This window comes from Sminthopsis crassicaudata, chromosome 4, assembly GCF_048593235.1.
Source record: "Sminthopsis crassicaudata isolate SCR6 chromosome 4, ASM4859323v1, whole genome shotgun sequence".
Taxonomy (NCBI): Eukaryota; Metazoa; Chordata; class Mammalia; order Dasyuromorphia; family Dasyuridae; genus Sminthopsis; species Sminthopsis crassicaudata.
Window position 1 is genome coordinate 144058769 of NC_133620.1, and position 21112 is coordinate 144079880.

General features: G+C 35.9%; 1 protein-coding gene across 3 annotated transcripts in view; it reads left to right on the top strand.

Annotated features, from left to right (window-relative positions):
* The window catches only part of ZC3H12D (zinc finger CCCH-type containing 12D), a 66726-nt gene that overhangs the window by 19739 nt on the left and 25875 nt on the right, over nt 1-21112 (top strand). For all 3 annotated transcript variants that reach the window (XM_074309581.1, XM_074309580.1, XM_074309582.1), the window contains one exon: nt 2264-2695. In XM_074309581.1, coding sequence (XP_074165682.1) covers nt 2379-2695 — 317 coding nt within the window. In that variant the 5' untranslated portion in view covers nt 2264-2378. The remainder of the gene's footprint in view (nt 1-2263; nt 2696-21112) is intronic.

The following is a 21112-nucleotide window of genomic DNA, read 5'->3' on the forward strand; positions in this document are numbered from 1 at the left end:
AAAAGAAAGTCCCTGCACTTCAATGAGAGAAGGCACACCCCAAAAAGAAGCTAAAAGGGGGAAGGATGGGGAGGGACAAAGGGAGCCAGCTCAGGGACGTGGTTCTGAGGTCCAGAGGAGTCTTTAGAGCCATGGTCCCATGCCTTGTGGGACTCCCCAAACCATTCCAGGGTCTTTACTAAGAAAATCCCCAAGCCCACCATGTCACACTGGGGCTTTCCCCATTTTACGTTGGGCTGGACAGAGTCCACAACAATCCCTGGAGTTCTTCTGAACTACTCGGTTGTCCAGAGAGAGGCAGTGTATTAGGAGACTAACAATTCCAGATACAGAATGAAAGGACATGGGTCTGAAAACTAACCCAGCTACCTACTCCCTGAGTGTTCTCAGAAAAGTCGCTTCAGTTCCAGAGGTCAGGCTCTTTAATACATGTTCACCCACTGCCTTCCTGCCTGGTATATGTCAGGTACTACGTAAAGCGGGGGGGATGCAAAGAATTTTTTAAAAGTCTGACCATTCTGCAGGGAGGAAGTAGCACATACACACATATGTGCAGATAATTACAAAATAAATGCAAAATGATTTCAAGGTTGAGAGTGAACCCGAATAACCAGGAGATAAAGTCTTCTTGTAGAAAGTGATGTTTGAGCTGAGTCTTGAAGATAGTCAGGGATTCCAAGCGTTGGAAGCATTGGAGAGGTCTTTGCACAGGTTAGGGAGGGAGGAGATGGACTATTGTGTACAGGGAGTAGGAAGTAAGCTAGGATGGCAGAAATATAGTGTGTATAAAGCATCAGAATTAAATTGTGAAGGGTTTTTAAATGCTAAATAGTGCAGGCTGTGCTTTATCATAGAGGCACTAGAAAATTACTGACGTATCTTAAGGAGGGGAACATTAATGTCAGAAATACCACTTATACCTGTTTAAAGGATGGATTAGAAAGGGAGGTCAGGGCAAAGACAGCCCAGAACCATTGCAAGGTCTTACTTGGGCTTATCTGTAAGACAAAGTCTTAAGCTAAAGTCCCTTCCTGCTCAGAATTATTTTCCATGTTATTCTAAGAAAGAACTAATCCAAGATCCCCAGGGACTGGTCTTGCTTGTTTTGCAAAGAGTTTTAGAGCTTCAAGTTAACCAGAATTAAATTGTAAGACAGAGATCATGGTTGATGGCATCGAATGATGGAACCTGGGTGGTAGAAGATAGGTAGGGCAAGTTTTTCAGGAAGGACATTTTACCTGTGTGTGTGTGTGTGTGTGTGTGTGTGTGTGTGTGTGTGAGCGCGCGTGTGTGTGGGGGGGGGGGTAAGGGGAGAGAGGGGGAGAGGAGTGTAGATTTTTCCAAAACTTTTATGAAAAGATTTTTTTTTCCAAAAAAAATTTTTTGAATGGTTTTTCTTTCTTCTTCTTCTTCTTCTTCTTCTTCTTCTTCTTCTTCTTCTTCTTCTTCTTCTTCTTCTTCTTCTTCTTCTTCTTCTTCTTCTTCTTCTTCTTCTTCTTCTTCTTCTTCTTCTTCTTTCTTCTTCTTCTTCTTCTTCTTCTTCTTCTTCTTCTTCTTCTTCTTCTTCTTCTTCTTCTTCTTCTTTTTCTTCTTCTTCTTTTTTTTTTTTGGCATCAAATTATGAATATTTAAAATTTTTTTCAATAATATTCCTTTTTTTTCCAATCACAAGTAAAGATAGTTTTCAACATTCATTTTTGTAAGGGTGAATGCTGAAAACTATCTTTGCATGTATTTTGAAAATAAAAAGTTACCTTAAAAAAATATTTTTGAGTTCCAATTTTTTTTTCTTACTCCCTCCTTTACCTCCTCCCTTCCTAAGGAAAGCAAGCAATCTGATATAGGTTATACTTCTACAATTATGTAAAACATATAGGAATGATTTTTCTTTCCAAAATTCTAAAATTAAAAAAAAATATTTTTCCAAAAGAAGGCCTTTTGTAGTGGGTTTGTGATCTGTAGCAATGCTCCAAAACCACTTTTCTCCTCATTTCCCTACCTCCCTCTTTCCTCTTTGTTTGATGAAGTTTGCCCGTGGGTACTGAGCTGACATTTTGAGATTGCACTAGTAAAAGCAGGGTGATGGTATCTGTGGCTCACTAACCACACTGAGCAACTGAAAATCCCCAAAGGGACCATGATTTCCTGAAAGATAAATTGTATAAGAGCAACTGTATAGATGATTTGTCCTCAGTAAACTGACAGTTTCACTGCCAGGTTGGAAAAAAAAAAAAAAAGACTGATGATTTTTCCTCTCTTTCAGTTCACATATCTGCATGTTGGTGGTGAGGACCACAACCAAGCCCAGGAGCCAGAAGGGCTGACTCCGCAGGGAGCCAGAGCCTCTCCTGTCCCCCAGCCAGGCGGGAGTGCTTTCGATGGAGCCCCACGCAGAGAAGCTGGAGTTCTTCCAAAAACTGGGCTACAGCCGGGAGGGCGTTGTCAGAGTGTTGGCAAAGCTAGGCCAGGAGGCACTGGTGAATGACATCCTCCAGGAGCTGATCCAGATGGGCAGCCGCCCCCAGGCCGGAGAAAGCTGTGGGGAGAACCCCCCTCCAAAACTCGTTGCCCGGGGCTCCGGTGGCACTATGGACCTGTCCGGACGGCTTCTGGGTACGGATCCTGAGGATGAGGTGGAGGATGCTGACAATCATTTGAGACCCATTGTTATTGATGGCAGCAACGTGGCTATGAGGTATCCAGCTCATTCATTTTATTGTCTATTGCCCAATTGCCTGGCATCCTCTAGGTTGTGGAATAGTGTAACAGAGGAAGCACAGTTAGGGTGCAGGAGATGTGAGCTTCTTGTTTTTGTTCTCTCACCATTTAGTTTGACAAGTTACAAAACATCTCCATGTCAAATTTTTCATTCACAAGCTTGCCTTAAAACTTAAATAAAATTGTATATTATACACACATACACGTACATATATGTATGTGTATTTTCATGTGTGTATGTTCTTTAAAGCATCTTAGAAACATTCATTTTAATCTGGAAGGAGCAGAGAATCATAACTGTAGACTTGGACATGTCTTCAGAGGTCATGAAGTCCAATGCTCTCATCACACAGATAAGGAAACTGAGGCAGGAAAATGGACCGCTTTGTCCACTGGCACCCAGGTTGCCCATAGCAGAATCAGGGTTTAAATGCAGGTCCTCTTACTTTACTTCCACCTCGCTTTTCCACACTGCTTCTCCTGGTGGGAATGTTTCACTTGTCAGCCCTGTGAGATTTAATTCTAGTTTCCTAATTTTAGATATAGCTAAACTAGTTTTTAAAAATTTCAGTTATCTAGGCAATAACAGGATATTTCTTGATTTCCAGGAGTTATCACTATGTAGGTGTAAATTATAGGCGTTTTCTCGGTAACTTTTAGGATTTGTTGAGTAAGGATTTCACTTTGTCCAAGCAAGGGAATAGTCAGTTTAAAGAGTCAGAGCCGGAGTAAAGAACTTTACCATAGCTGTTGATGTTTCCCTTTTGAAAGCTGAGTCACTGGTGGGATCAAATTCACCAATAATTATCAAAAACTTCATATTTATTAACAGATTATTGATATGATTGATATTCAGTGCAAACTGGCTTTAACTTGGTAATGAGAGGTCAAGAGTTTAAAATAGTTCAGCTACAAACTTGTCTCTTATAGCTCTTGTTCAGACAAGTCCAATGTAGATCCATGTCTGGCTTATTTATTCATTCTCTTTTCCCCCCTTTCACCCAGTAGGTTTACCTTGGGCTGGGAAAACATTGAAGGAGAGTGGATCCCCTTTTGCATAGAATCATGTCATTGCATACTGGTTTTAGAGCCAGAAAAAGCCTTAGAAGTCATCTAATTTTGCAGAGAAATGTATTCAGACCCAGAGAGATTCTTGTTGTCTCTACTCATTTTTCAGTCACATCTGACTCTTCTTGACCCCGTTTGGGGTTTTCTTGGCGAAGACACCGGAGTGGTTGGCCATTTCCTTCTGCAGCCCATTTTACAGATAGGAAACTGAGGCACACAGGGTCACGCAGCCAGGGTCTGAGACTGGATTTGAACTTGTTTTCCTCACTCTAGGTCCAATATTCTATCTGCTACATTGACCTAGTTGCCTAACAATAATAGCACAAAAACGTACCTCCCATATGTCTAACAACAATAACAACAACAAAGTTCCTAGTGGGTACCAGACACTGTGATAAACACCTTGTGGATATGATCTCATTTGATCTGCCCTTTGAGGTTACCACTGAGTCACCAAACTGCTCCGGCTGCCCCAGAACCAAGTCATAGTTCCTAGCTCCCCATGCTTCACATTTCTGATGTGTGCGGGTTGGTGCTAGGAAGTTGAAATAGCCGCTGATTTTGCCATGGTAGAGGATTCCTGGTGTGGAAGGTCCCTCCAAGGATGCAGATCAACCTCAGAGCCACTGAGAAATCAAGTGATTTTCCCAGAGTCATTGGGAGGGTGACAGACAGTGTATGTCAAAAGTAGGACTGAAATCCAGCTCTTAAGTCATTCTGCTAAAGCCACCCTTCTACCTCTCTTGCAAAAAGGAACTATTGTCTGAGTGAATAATCCCAAGATTAATTTCTTATTGCTTGAGCTTCTTATGGGAAAAATAAAGTCAAAATCAGAAGCAGCACTGGAAATAAATTACACATTGCCTAGAGTATTAACATGTGGAAGTGTTCATGAACGACACCTTTATCTTACTTTTTCCAAATGCATATTTTCACAGTTTTCCTTTCATTGGCAGAAAGGTATTTATTTTATGATTTTAAGGTGCATGTGTTGGATTTTTATTTGAGCTTTATTCCTCCGGTAGACAGCAATAGAAAAGGGACACTGAGTCTCTGCTCCAGGCACACAAACACCACTCCTCAGGCCTGGTCCAAGTAGAAACATTTCCTCTGATTTTACATATTAGATAGAATAGCACCCTAATTAATGGGATCTTAGAAATCCATTATATATATATACATATATGTATGTATATATATACACACCCACACACATACATATATATGGTGTGGTCTGAGCTCATCACCATAGTACAGAGTAAAGTAAAGAGTGTTGGGTTTGGAATCAGAAAATCTATCTTCAAATCCCACCCCTGACACTTACTAACTAGCTGTGTAATATCAAGGAAGCTTCCTATCACTTGGGATCCCAATGTCCTCATGAATAAAATGGCAGATTGGACTTAGCTGACCTGTAAGGTCCTTTTACACTTTAAAACTATAGGCTTAGGTATGGTCTGACCGCTTCTTCAACTCTACACTATGAGACAGTAGGAACATTGATGGGATCATTTGGATTCCCAGGTTTCTGAGCCTGTATATAGAGGAGAAGCAAAAAAGATTTTGCAGGGGTGGACTCAGTCATGGCGTCTGGCTGCTGATGAGTTAGGAGAGGACAGAATCAAAAGGACCTCAAGGTTGCAGATACAGACACTGACTGAATGGTGAGGTCATGAAGTCAGAAAAACAAGCAGAAAATACAATAAAAATTGGGAGTGTCCCAGTACTCTCTATGACTTCAGATCCCTCTCCAAATACAGCTGAATGACCAGCGGCAGAGAGGTCTAGAGACTAGAGTTTGAATTCGTTGACAAACTGTATGGCCATGGGCAAATGATTTAATCTCTGGGAGCTTTAGTTTCTTCTCAGTACAATGGAGATGATAATAAGTGTACTACCTGACTCCTTAAGCAGGTGAGATTCTGTGTTCCTGTGCAATAAATATCCACCACTTTCACGTTTAGATGTCCCACTGGCATTCTGTCATTGGTGTTGAAACTACCATAATCAAGCAGGGAGCTCCCTGTTCTGTAAGCCTTAGGGAAGTGACCAAGCCTGCCATAAACAGCAGGAGCAAGCAGTCACCAGTGTGCTGGGAAAACCCCTTTACCTCCACATCCTTGAAAAGCTGCCACTCCTTTTAAGTCAAGGCAACATCTCGGGTTAAAATACAAATAGGCTAGGGAGGGGTAACATATTTAGCTTTTACCAATCATTAACACCTTATCTTGAGTTAATTTATCAGATCTTTTCCAACAGATAGTTTCCAAGGACTGTTGGAAAAGGTCATAGGATTAATTCAGAGTTGACCAGGGAAAGTGGAAAGCAGTTGTCTATAGTCTGGGAAGAGCCCTGGTTAGAACTTTGGAAGCTTCTTGAGGTCAAGGAAATATGTCATTATTCTCTCTGTATTTCTAGCACCTCGTTCTTAAAAAAATGTTTATTGACTTGAACTGAATTGGGCTACCAAGGATATTTGAGGAGAAGAAAAGGACATAAAATCAGAAATGAGAAGGTGCCTTTAACATATTTTACCTAAGCTGGTCCTAGTTATAGTTTTGTTCATCATATTATATTTATAATCTGTTTCAATAGGCTTCTAATTTTTTTTTTTACTAATGATCAAGCAGATCATATAGTGCTTAGAGCTCAATGAAGTAGATCTTTCTCTTTGTCTCTCTCTTACTTTGTCTCTGTCTCTCCTCTCTCTGTCTTTCACTTCTTTCCTCTCTCTTTCTCTCTCTCTTTTCTTCTTTGTTCCTCTTCTTTCTCTCTGTCTCTCTCGCTCTTTCTCTCTCACTTCTCTTTATCTCTTTCTTCTTCTTTTCTCCTCCACCCCAACCCTTTCCTCTGAAATTTACCTTGAGGGCATATCTTTTCCTTCTGGCAGTGATCTAGATAAGTCACTTTGCAAAATTGTTTGATGACCTGGAGTTTTAACTTATACCAATATTTCTATTAACTTTTTTATGTTATGGCATTTTAAGCCTATTGCTTTTGATGGTATTTGAGCTGAGTCTTGAAACAAGTCAGGATTGCTGAGATAGAACTAAGAGAGACTTTGTTAATAGCTTGGGTGGATTCCTTTGAAAACTTCTTGTTCACTTATTGATTGAAGAGTGGCTGTTCATCTTGTCAATGTGAATTAACATTAATCATATAGATGTTGTATTTTTTTTTCTTTATCAGAATAACTAGCTGCAAAGATCAAGCCCTGATTTTTAGTATTTGCTAATTTGTGCTGATTCCAGCACACCTTTGTCCAGACTCAGGCACACCTTTGTCCACATCCCTTTTTTCCTTGCAAATTTCTTCTATCTATAGTTGTAAAAGATATTTTATTCCTTGTTCCTCTAATTTGTTTATGATGTCATCTTTTATATCAAAATGATGTCTATTTGAGGCTTATCTTAGAGTATAAATCTCACCTGTTTTACTGATTGATCTTTATAGCTATACTTTTAAACAAGTACCAAACCAAAGTACTAGCCCTTCTGTTTGACACATTTAGTAATCTGGTAAATCTAGTTTGGGTTTTGGCATTTAAAGCTTTTCATAGCTTCTACATTGGTCCACTTGCTACAATGTTCTGTCTCTTGTCTCTGTATTTTGCACTTGGCTGCCTCCTATGCACCTCTGCTTAGAATCTGTGACTTCCTTGAAATCTCAGTTCAGGAGGCTGTAGTGGTACTCCAGCTGCTATCTTCCATCTACTCCGTATGTAGCTTGTCTATAACTATTTACTTACATGTTTCCTCTCATTAGAATGTAAGTTCCCTAAGGGCAGGGATAGTCTTTACCTTATTCTACAGTGCTTAGCACAGTTCCTGTAACAGTATATATTTAATAAATACTTGCTGAGTTACAGATATGTGCAATGCTAAGGTTACTTTTTCTAATCCATTTTCCATTTAGGATGAGTTCACCTAAATTAGGATGTTCATTGGTGCTGCTGCTTTATTGAAATGGAATGATTCTGTGGCTTCAGAACAAATATTAGGCTCTACATTTCCTTTTCCATTTGTCTACTTTAAGATTAAAAAAAAATCAATTAAATTTTATTCAGTTTTCAGATTCATATTCTTTCCTTCCCTTCTCACTTGAGAAAGCAAAAACCAAAACAATAGACCTATTATAAACATATATAGTCAAGCAAAGCAAATCGTGGCATTGTCCTTATCTAAAAAGTATGGATTAATCTGTACTGTTCTAGCTATCATTGCCTTTCTATTGCACATTTTATCTTGAATCCTCTGGAGTTTTTGTTTGTCAATATGTTGATCGGAGTTCTTAAGTCTTTCAAAGTCATTTGTCTTTATAATATTGTGGATTTTGTATAAATTGTTTTCCTGGTTCTTTTCACTTCACTCTGCCTTAGTTCCTACAACTCCTTCCATGCTTCTCTGAAACCATCTCTTTTGTCATTTCTCATAGCACAGTAGTATTCCACCATATACATACACCATAATGTGTTCAGCCATTCCTTACTCCATGGACACCTCTTTGATTTTCAATTCTTTGCATTTGTCTCACTTTGTAGGAGGGAAGTGCTACTTAGTCCACCTGCTTTCTGGAGAACCTTTTCCTCTTCTTTTCCATTCAGCTTTAGTTTTTCCCTTTACATCTCTAATTTAAGCTCACTTTCTAGAGAAAAGTTTGATAAAATATCCTGGTAACGCCAGACATTGTCATGTCCCTTGTATGTATCACTGAGCAGCTAAAGTTGGCTCTCTTTGGCTATCTCCATTGACTTCCTGAGTTTCCCTATGTAACCTGAGTATGTATTAGTGTTGGTTGTGGACCCAGTCAACCAAATCAAGAAGGACTAGAGAAATGCTTTGTGTTTTTTAGCCAAGTCCTTGCAGATTCAGATATTTGGAGTGGATTTATAGGATTATAGACTTAGAACTGGAATCATCTTAAAGGCTATCTAGTTCAACTACCTCATATTATGGGAAAGACACACAAAAAAGTGGTAAGACTGAAGTTTGAACTCAGGTCCTTTATCGCCAAACCTTTTCCACCGTGCGTTCTATCTATCTCTGTCTCAGTCTCTTTCAGAAACTTAAAAAAAAATTTTTTTTTAAGTTAATAGAAATCTGTCTTCTCTTCCTCTAATGCTCTACCTGTCTAGGAAAACAAAAAGGAAACAAACTCCTTTAATACTTATTCAAATAAAACAAATTGATTTTATTTCTTGTTTGAAAATATGTCTCATTCTATGTGATGACTATATCACTTGTCTGTCAGAAGGTAGATAGCATGCTTTATCATTAGACCTCTTGAATCAGGGATGGTCATTGTGTTGATCAGAGTTCTTATTAGCTTTTAAAGTTGTTTTTATGATTTTGTGTTACTGTTGTTGGGTTTTTTCCCATCTTACTGTTTTTTTTTTTTTTTATTATATATATATATATTTTATAATATTATCCCTTGTATTCATTTTTCCAAATTACCCCCCCTCCCTTATTCCCTCCCCCCGACGACAGGCAATACCATACATTTTACATGTGTTACAATATAGTCTAAGTACAATACATGTGTGTGAATATCATTTTCTTGTTGCACAATAAACATTAGAATCCGAAGGTACATGCAACCTGGGCAGACAGATATTAGTGCTAACAATTTACATTCCCCTCCCAGTGTTTCTTCTCTGGGTGTATCTACCTCTGTCCATCATTGATCAACTGGAAGTGAGTTGGATCTTCTTTATGTTGAAGATTTCCACTTCCATCAGAATACATCCTCATACAGTATTGTTGTTGAAGTATACAGTGATCTTCTGGTTCTGCTCATTTCACTCAGCATCAGTTGATTTAAGTCTCTCCAGGCCTCTCTATATTCCTCCTGCTGGTCATTTCTTACTGAGCAATAATATTCCATAACTTTCATATACCACAATTTACCCAACCATTCTCCAACTGATGGACATCCATTCATCTTCCAGTTTCTAGCTACAACAAAAAGAGCTGCCACAAACATTTTGGCACATATATGTCTCTTTCCGCTCTTTAGTATTTCTTTGGGATATAATCCCAGTAGTAGCGCTGCTGGGTCAAAGGGTATGCACAGTTTGATAACTTTTTGGGCATAATTCCAGATTGCTCTCCAGAATGGCTGGATTCTTTCACAACTCCACCAGCAATGTATTAGTGTCCCAGTTTCCCCACATCCCCTCCAACATTTGTCATTATTTGTTCCTGTCATCTTAGCCAATCTGACAGGTGTGTAGTGGTATCTCAGAGTGGTCTTAATTTGCATTTCTCTGATCAGTAGTGATTTGGAACACTCTTTCATGTGAGTGGATATAGTTTCAATTTCTTCCTCTGAGAATTGTCTGTTCATATCCTTTGACCATTTATCAATTGGAGAATGGTTTGGTTTCTTATAAATTATGGTCAGTTCTCTATATATTTTGGAAATGAGACCTTTGTCAGAACCTTTGTTTTTAAAAATATTTTCCCAATTTGTTACTTCCCTTCTAATCTTGTTTGCATTAGTATTATTTGTACAGAAACTTTTTAGTTTGATGTAATCAAAATCTTCTATTTTGTGATCAATAATGATCTCTAGTTCTCCTCTGGTCATAAATTCCTTCCTCCTCCACAAGTCTGAGAGGTAGATTATCCTCTGTTCCTCTAATCTATTTATTATCTCCCTCTTTATGCCTAAATCATGGACCCATTTTGATCTTATCTTGGTATATGGTGTTAAGTGTGGATCCATATCTAATTTCTGCCATACTAATTTCCAGTTTTCCCAACAGTTTTTTCCGAATAATGAATTTTTATCCCTAATGTTGGAATCTTTGGGTTTGTCAAAGATTAGATTGCTATAGATGTACCCTTTTTTGTCCTTTGTATCTAATCTGTTCCACTGATCTACCGGTCTATTTCTTAGCCAATACCAAATGGTTTTGGTGACTGCTGCTATATAATATAGCTTTAGATCAGGTACACTTAGACCACCTTCCTCTGAGTTTTTTTTCATTAGTTCCCTTGCAATTCTTGACCTTTTATTCTTCCATATGAATTTTGTTGTTATTTTTTCTAGGTCATTAAAATAGTTTCTTGGGAGTCTGATTGGTATAGCACTAAATAAATAGATTAGTTTGGGGAGTATTGTCATCTTTATTATATTCGCTCGGCCTATTCAAGAGCACTGAATGTCTTTCCAATTATTTAAATCTGATTTTATTTTTGTGGCAAGTGTTTTGTAATTTTTCTCATATAATTCCTGACTTTTCTTTGGTAGATGGATTCCCAAATATTTTATACTCTCAACATTTGTTTGGAATGGAATTTCTCTTTGTATCTCTTGCTGTTGCATTTTGTTAGTGATATATAAAAATGCCGAGGATTTATGTGGATTTATTTTGTATCCTGCCACTTTGCTGAAATTTTGAATTATTTCTAGTAGCTTTTTAGCAGAGTCTTTGGGGTTCTCTAAGTATACCATCATGTCATCTGCAAAAAGTGATAGTTTGATTTCCTCATTTCCTACTCTAATTCCTTGAATCTCTTTCTCGGCTCTTATTGCCGAGGCTAGCGTTTCTAGTACTATATTGAATAGTAATGGTGATAGTGGGCAACCTTGTTTCACTCCTGATCTTACTGGGAAAGGTTGCAGTTTATTTCTATTGCATATTATGCTTACTGACGGTCTTAAATATATACTCCTGATTATTCTAAGGAATAATCCATTTATTCCTATACTCTCAAGAGTTTTTAGTAGGAATGGATGTTGGATTTTGTCAAATGCTTTTTCTGCATCTATTGAGATGATCATATGGTTCTTATTAATTTGATTATTAATATGGTCAATTATATTAATAGTTTTCCTAATATTAAACCAGCCCTGCATTCCTGGAATAAATCCTACTTGATCATAGTGTATTATCTTGGAGATGATTTTCTGAAGTCTTTTTGCTAATATCTTATTTAAGATTTTAGCATCAATATTCATTAAGGAGATTGGTCTATAATTTTCTTTCTCAGTTTTCGATCTACCAGGTTTAGGTATCAGTACCATGTCTGTGTCATAAAAGGAGTTTGGTAGGACTCCTTCATCCCCTATTTTTTCAAATAATTTATATAACATTGGGGCTAATTGTTCTTTAAATGTTTGGTAGAATTCACATGTGAATCCATCTGGCCCTGGGGATTTTTTCCTGGGGAGTTGATTAATAGCTTGTTCTATTTCTTTTTCTGAAATGGGACTATTTAAGCAATTTATCTCCTCCTCTGTTAATCTAGGGAGCCTATATTTTTGGAGAAAGTCATCCATTTCACTTAAGTTATCAAATTTATTGGCATAAAGTTGGGCAAAGTAACTCCTTATTATTTCTCTAATTTCCTCTTCATTGGTGGAAAGATCCCCCTTTTCATTTGTAAGACTATCAATTTGATTTTCCTCTTTCTTTTTTTTGATCAAATTTACCAAAGGTTTATCTATTTTATTGGCTTTTTCATAAAACCAACTCTTGGTTTTATTTATTAATTCAATAGTTTTTTTACTTTCAATTTTATTGATTTCTCCTTTTAATTTTTGTATTTCGAGTTTAATTTTTGGTTGGGGGCCATCTTACTGTTATTGGATAAATTGTTTTTCCAATTCTGCCCATTTCATTCTTTATACAAGCCTTCAAAACCATTCAATTTTATATTATTCTTCCTTTGATCACTTTCCATTTATATCTTTAGACCATTTATCAATTGGAAAATGACTCTTATTCTTATAAATTTAAATCAGTTCTTTTTATATCATCAGAAGAATTTAATACTTTTTCTCTTTAATTAATTGCTTCTCTTTTAATCTTTGATTTATTTGATTTGTTTGTACAAAGTTATCCATTTTATCTTCTATGATCCTCTAACCTTTGGTTATGAGTTTTTCTTCTATCCAATAGATCTGATAGATACTTTCCCCTACCTGCTTTTTTCCAATTTGTTTTCATGGCACTTTTTATATTTAAGACTACGTAGCCATTTAAGACTATAAGGCATGGGAGTGTTAGTTTAGATCTATTTTCTTCCTTACTTCTATCCAATTTTTCCAATAGTTTTTTTTTTAAATCAAATAATGAGCCATTATCCTAGTAGCTGGAGACTGTGTTTATCAAATAATAGACTACTAGGTTCATTTACTTCTGTATATTGTGTACAGAACCTGTTCCATTGATTGATCTCACTGTTTGCTAACCAGAACCAATTCTTGTGAAAATTACTGATTTTTAATATAGTGTGGGATCTGGTACCTTTCTTTAGCTCCCCTTTATTCCTACTTTCCTGTCTTTACCTTCTTTTAATTCCCTTGGAATTCTTGACTTTTTTTGCCATATGAATTTTCTATTTTATATATAAAAAAAAAATAATAGTGAAAATAGAAGGCTTTTAGTCTGTATTCAATCAACTCAATCTGGAGGCAGATAGTATAATACTTCATCATTAGTCTTTTGGAATTGTCTTACATGAGAAGAGCTAAGTCATTTCCTGTTCTTCATTGAAAAATATTGCTGTTACAATGTATAATGTTCTCCTGTTTTATTCACTTCTATGCATCAGTTCATATGACCTTTCCAGGTTTTTTGAAATTATCCTGCTTGTCATTTCTTACAACATAATAATATTCCATTTTGATACTATACCAAGCTTGTTTAGCCATTTCCCAATTGATGGAGCATCCCTTCAATTTCCATTTCTTAGCCGCCACAAATAAGAGCTGCTATAAATAGTTTTGTACAAATAAGCCTTTTTCCATTTTTTGATGTCTTTATGATATAAACCTCACAGCAATATGCTGGGATCAGAAAGTATGTACACTTGTATAGCCCTTTGAGCATAGTTTCAAATTGCTCTCCAAAATAATTGGGTCAATTCACAACACCCCACCAGTAATACATAAGTATCCCAGTTTCCCCACATCCCCTCTAACATCCAACATTTTCCTTTTTTTGTCACATTATCCACTTTGGTAAATGTGAGGTGATTAGTCATTTCAGTAAAGATATTTCACTGCATTAATATTCCTGGTCTGAAATGGTATTAATAATGTTAATAACGAGTATTTAAATATCACTTTAAGGTTTCCAAAGTACTTTACAAATATCTCTTTTGATCTTCACAACAACCTTGAAAGATGAGTGCTATTTTTGTTCCCTTCTTGCAGTTGAGGAAATGATGGCAGACAGGTTAAATGACTTGCCTTAGTATTTGAGGAGAATTTAAACTCAGGTTTTCCTCTTCTCCCTATGCCATATTAGTGTCTTTTAGCCTTTAGAGCACATGACTACATATATTATCCCCAATTTGAAAATATCAACACCATGATACCACTGAATGTCCTCATTCTGCCCAGAGTATGTAACATCTTAGAGGTTTACTAATTGTGTGATCATGGGCAAGTCAACCTCTGTCTGCTTCAGTTTACTCATCTATAACATGAGGTTATTAATAGCACCTGCTTCTCAGGAAGGTTATAAGGAAAAAAAATGAGATAATATTATACAGTGCTATTATTGATATTAAAGATAGAATTTGTACATTGAAGTATGGTATTATTTGATATGATCAAAGTCTAAAGAGGGTTTGCTTATTTACCATCATATCTCTGTAGAATCATAGAGTTCTAGAATGAGGGGGATCTCGGAGTTCTTCTAGCTCAGATCCTATGTCAAGTAAGTATCCTTTCTACAACACTACAGACAAGTAGAAGTTTCCACTTGAAAATCTTCAGTGATAGGGAATCCACTCTTAAGACAACCTATTCCATTTTCAGATAATTTGAATTGTTAGGAACCTCTTTCATATATTGAGATAATAGCTTCTTTTCTGTAATTTCTATCTATTGGTCCTAGTTCTTTCCTTTGGTACCAAGCAGATTAAATCTGATGCTTTTTGACAAGACAATTATTAAAATGTTTGAAATCAAATATTCCCCTAAATCTGGGGAGACTAATAGTCCCCAATTCCACAATCCCCAATTCTTCACTTGGTATGGTTTTGAGTACTCAGCATCCTGATTGCTGTCCTCTGGATGTCTTTCAGGTTGTCAGTGACCTTGCTAAAATATGTTATCTAGAAGTGAATGTAGTGTTCTAGATGTGACTGATCAGGGCAGATTGCAGCTGAACCATTACGTCCCTTGTTCTAGATACGGCACATCTCTAAATACACCTTCAGATCTTCACGTTAGTTTTTTTTTTTTTTTAATTTTGGCCTGAAACATCACACTTTGACTCATAATGAATCTACTAAAATCCCCAGGTCTTTTTCCTAAGAACTACTGTCTAACCGAATTTTTTAATATGTCACCTGTGGGCGTCTTTAATGGATACAATAATCAATAGCACTTTAAAGTTTCCTGGATGAACTGGGGTTGATCTTCCCATAGCAGGAGCTCTGTTTTATGCTTCTTGTGTTTCTCTATCATGAACTATACTCAATAAAGTCTTAGTGAATTAAGTTGGATTTTAATTGAAGCAAGTCTTTCTCTGGACCAAGTACTGACTGTCCTTTTAATGTCTAAGTATGATAACTCAAAGATCTCTTGGTCTGTGTGTTTCCTTGATCTCTTATTCTTCCAAGCAGGGAAATGGACATACATTGTTCTTCCCCACCCTCCTTTTTTTTTTTTTTTTTTTTGGTCTAAAGCTATGATTTCATATATATTAGGAACTCTCCAATGAGGAAATTTCACTTTGTTTATGGAGATCCCTAACTTCTCTGTAACTCTTAGAGACTTGCCTGGGTCACTTATAGGCTAAATGACTGTTTGAAGTCATACAGTATACGTTAGAGAAGGGACTTGATGTTTTCATTTTCTCCGTACACACACACACACACACACACACACACACACACACACACACACACTTTAATTTATATGGCCACAGGATGAAATGCAAAGAGTGGGAGAAAATTCTTCTCTGGTAAAAATACGGCCCAGAGACCAGCTAGTCAACATTTACTGAGGACCTTTTCCGGCAGGACCCTCCAATCTATGGAAAAGCTACTCATTTAAGAAAACACTACAAAACAACTCTTGATTCTTCCTCAGAAGGTTAAAAATGACTCTTGACAGAGGTTAACTGACAATAATTAAGCATTGTATTCTGAGACATCATCTATATCTTGTTTTTCTTTGCTTTTCAAATGGTGCTTTACCATGCTCTTCTCCATTAAAGAGAAGCTATGTAGTTTTTTCTCCTGAATATATATTTTTTGCATACAAGACAGTTTTAACCTCTTTACTGGAGAGTTACAGTATTAACAGATTGATTTTAATAGACTTGTGCTTACCACTTTGCAGCGTCAGCGTGTTTTGGACATGTGTAAGCTGCTGCCTAAAGTCTCTTAAAAGAAATGAAGTTTGTTTGCCCAGAGTCCTTAAAGAAAGAATTGGCTTATTTTCATAATATAATTTGTCCATGAGCCATGTAAACCAAGAAAGTTATGTCTAGAGTTACTCTGCATTGTACCTAATGAAATCTTCTATCTGGTTGTTTTCATAAAAAAAGGAAGACGTTTGTGTCTTAGAAGTATAATGAAAGTTCAGAGTTTAAACTTAAAGCTGGAATAGATCTTAAAGGCCATCTAATTGAGTTCAAATTCTGTCTTCTTGTGAATGAGGAATGGTAGTCTATTGCTAAAGGTCTCCTATCCAGTAGCAGAATTTGAACTCAGTTCTTCTGAAATTCCAATTTTGGTATTCTATTGTCTATACCACATTGACCTCATGTAATGAGGATATAGGGAAAGCAATATAATTTAATGTATTAAATAAACAACAAAGTAGGAAAACATGTCTCCAATTCCCATCATCACAAGTTTTTGTTTTTGTTTTTATTTTTGTTTTTATATTCCATCTTGTTTCCTCTTTATGGAGTGGAGATTTATCATATTTGCCTGGAAGGCAAGGGTAGGGGAGAGAAGTCAGGGAATCAGTGTGCTCTATAATTAATTTAAAGATAAGAGGTGATATTTATTGACAAAGAGAAATTTTTCAATAAATGAAACCCATGACATCATACATAAAATTGCTGATGATGTTTGTAAAATGCTGTGGTCAAAAAGATCGTCACTCAGTGACCAGTTTCCCATACTTAGTTTGGCTGCCTTGTGGATGATAGACACATGGGTCTGTATTTAATGGCAGATACAGAGTGCACTGCAGTTGAATATGGAGTCAGGAAAACCTGAGTTCAAAGCTTTGATTCTGGGAAAGTTATTGAAGCTCTGTCTGCTTTAGTTTTTTGATAATAGTACCAGTTTCCAGGTGGTTACGAGGATAAGATGAGATCATATTTGTAAAGTGCTTTACAAACCTTCAAATGCTGTATAAATGCTAATTATCATTTTCAGTTTGATAGCTCCTGCTCTCTATTGTAAACACTCAACTTACCTCCAAGCCACAATGCTGGTTTTTAAGGAAGGCTTAAGTAGAGATAAAAAAGAATAAAACAAATATTTTTCTTTTATTAAAATTTTTTTCAACTTTGAAGTACCTCTATTTCCTTTTCCTGGAAAGAAAAGCAATATAAAAGTGTTTAACAAATAAGCATAACCAAACAAAACAAATATCTGCAAAGATCCTGTTCAAAGATTCCTTTCTCATTCCGCCTATGGCATCACCTCTTTGCCAGAAGGTAGGTAACATTCTTCATCAGTGATCCTTTAGAATCATGGCTGATTGTTGATTTGGTTAAGGTTCTTAAATCTTTCAAAACTATTCATTTTTATAATGTTAATATTATGGTATAAATTCTTCTCTAGGTTTTGTTCATTTCACTCTGCATTAATTCACACAAATCTTCCCAGGTTTCTCTAAAATAATCTTTCTTCATTATTTATAGTACAATAATATTATATTACATTCACATGGCATAATTTGTTTAGCCATTCCCCAATTGATTGACACCTTAGCTCCCAGTTCTTTGCCAATGGGAAAAAAAACCATTATAAGTATTTTTATACACATAAAAATTATTTACTTTTAAAAATTTCTTTGGTTATTGTTGGGACAAGGCCATACAGAGTTTAGTAATTTCTTGGGCATAGTTCCAAATTGATTTCTAAAATGGCTGTACCAATTCGAAGTTCCACCAATTTTTATGCAACCCCCTCTAATATTTGTTGTTTTGCTTTTTTGTCAACTTTGCCATTCTGATGGGGGTAAGATAGAACACCAGAGTTGCTTTAATTTTCATTTTTCTGATTGTAAGTGAGTTGAAACATTTTTTTAAAATATGGATATAGATAGCTTGAATTTCTTCCCTTTAGGAACTGCCTATTTGTATCCTTTGACCTCTTATCAAGTGGAGACTGAGTTTTATTCTTATAATTTGGGTCAATTCCTTAAACATCTTGGAAATGACACCTTTTAGTAGAGAAACTTGTAGCAAAGATTTCTTTCCCTACAGTGAATTATTTTTCTTCTAATTTTAGTGTCATTTATGCAGAAAATATTAAACTTTATACAATGGAAATTTTGTCTTTTGTGACCTTTGTCCCTTGGTTAGTCATGACTCTTCTCCTATTTATAGATTTAAAAGAGAATTTCTTCACTGTTTCTCTAATTTGTTTGTAATATGACCATTTGTGTCAAGGTCACATAACCATTTGGAGATTGACTTGGCATATGGTATCAAATGTTGGTCTAAACTTAATTTCTACTAATTACCGATCAGTTTTCCCCGAAATTTTTGTCAAATAGTGTGTCTTTCCCCTAGTAATTATGGTCTTTGGGCTTACTGAACACTAGGCTATTAGATTTATTTGGTTTGTAATCTTTTTCTTGAGTAAAAATCTTCGATATCCAAAGACAAGGAACTACAGCATGAAGAATTTAGTGTAGATTGCCTAGAAAGATTGCAGGCTTTCTTTGTGAATCTCTAAATATGTGACAAATTTTTATCTTTCTAGTAGGTTTAAAAATGTTAATGATTAAGGATCAAGCTCTTCAAGTATCTTAGGAGTTAAAGCTGCAAGGGGATAAATTATAGAATTACTGCTGGAAGGGCCTTCAGAGTTCATCAGGTACAGCCCCCTTTGTTTTATAATTGGGGAAACAGAGTCACAGAATTCATATGACTTGTCCATAGTATGACTACATAAATTAATAAGTAGAAGAGGGTCTTCTGACTCTGGGTCCACTTCACACTGCATGATTATATTTCACAAGGTGAGCCCAAAGCTGAATATGGCTTATGTGACCTTTGACATAAGAAGTGATCTTGATGATACAATTATTTTTGTGTCAGCAATTATACAAAATATTTTTTCAACAATTTCTATAATCTAACATAAAAAGATGTTTGCATTTTTTTTCAGGGATGATACAATAGCAAAAGGTCATTATAAAATTCTTTTGTAATTTTTAAACATTCCAACATTAGTAATTTAGGTTGTGTGATAGAAATGATCTGTAAATGGCATTTAAAAACAAAATTAGCTTCTTTCCCATAGTTTAAGGCATTTCAGTTCTATTCACTGGGAGACACAAGTTCCCCATTTTATTACAACTATTTACTATTTTAAGCAATTTTTCATTTGTCACAAGATCTGAAAGAAGATAAGTACAACTATGTGCCCTAAATTTTTATATATTTAGAAATCATTTCTATTATACTATCAGTAATAATGATGAAAGCTTGAAAATGAACAAGGATTTAATGGAGACCCTGCACTTTATACTTTTCTTTTTTCTTTTTTTTTTAATTATTATTTTTTATTAAGGCTTTTTATTTTCAAAACATGCACAGATAATTTTTCAACATTGACCCCTACAAAATCTTGTTCCAAATTTTTCCTCCCTTCCTCCCACCCCTCCCCTAGATAGCAAGTAATCCAAAATATGTTAAACATGTTAAAATATTATATATTTTATATAAATATAACATATATATAAATATGTATATATATATATAATAAAATGTTAAATCCAATATATTTATACAATAATCTTGCTGCACAAGAAAAATCAGATCAAAAAGGAAAAAAAAAATGAAAAAGAAAATAAAATCCAAGCAAACAATAACAAAAAGAGTAAAAATTCAATGTTGTGATCCACATTCAGTTCCCATAGTCCTCTCTCTGGGTATAGATGGCTCTCTTCATCACAAGATCATTGGTATTGGCCTGAATCATCTCATTTTTGGAAAGAGTCGTGTCGTATAATATTGTTGTTGCTATGCACAATGGTCTCCTGGTTCTGCTTGTTTCACTCAGCATCAGTTCAGGTTACTCTCTCCAGGCCTCTCTGAAATCATCCTGTTGGTCATTTTTTTAAAAATTAATTTTCTAATTATAACTTTTTTTTTGACAGTATGCATGGGTAATTTTTTTACAACATTATCCCTTGCACTCCCTTCTGTTCTGAATTTTCCTCTTCTTCCCTCCATCCCCTCCCCTAGATGGCAGGCAGTCCCATATATGTTAAATATGTTTTAATATATCCTAGATACAATATATGTGTGCAGAACTGAATTTCTAGTTGCACAGGAAGAATTGGATTCAGAAGGTAAAGATAACCTGGGAAGAAAAACAAAAATGCAAACAGTTTACACTCATTTCCCAGTGTTCCTTCTCTGGGTGTAGCTGATTCTGTCCATCATTGATCAATTAGAATTGGATTAGATCTTCTCTATGTTGAAGATATCCACTTCCATCAGAATACATCCTCATATAGAATCATTGTTGAAATGTATAATGATCTCCTAGTTCTGCTCATTTCACTCAGCATCAGTTGATGTAAGTCTCTCCAAGACTCTCTGTATTCCTCCTGTTGGTCATTTCTTACAGAACAATAATATTCCATAACATTCATATACCATAATTTACCCAACCATTCTCCAATTGATGGACATCCATTCATTTTCCAGTTTCTAGCCACTATGAAAAGGGCTGCCACAAACATTTTGGCACATACAGGTCCCTTTTCCTTCTTTAGTATTTCCTTGGGATATAAGCCCAGTAGTAACACTGCTGGATCAAAGATTATGCAGTCTGATAACTTTTTGGGCATAATTCCAGATTGCTCTCCAGAATGGTTGGATTCTTTCACAACTGCACCAACAATGTATTAGTGTCCCAGTTTTCCCACATCCCCTCCAACATTCATCGTTATTTGTTCCTGTCATCTTAGCCAATCTGACAGGTGTGTAATGATATCTCAGAGTTGTCTTAATTTGCATTTCTCTGATCAATAGTGATTTGGAACACTCTTTCATATGAGTAGAAATAGTTTCAATTTCATCATCTGAAAATTGTCTGTTCATATCCTTTGACCATTTATCAATTGGAGAATGGCTTGATTTCTTATAAAT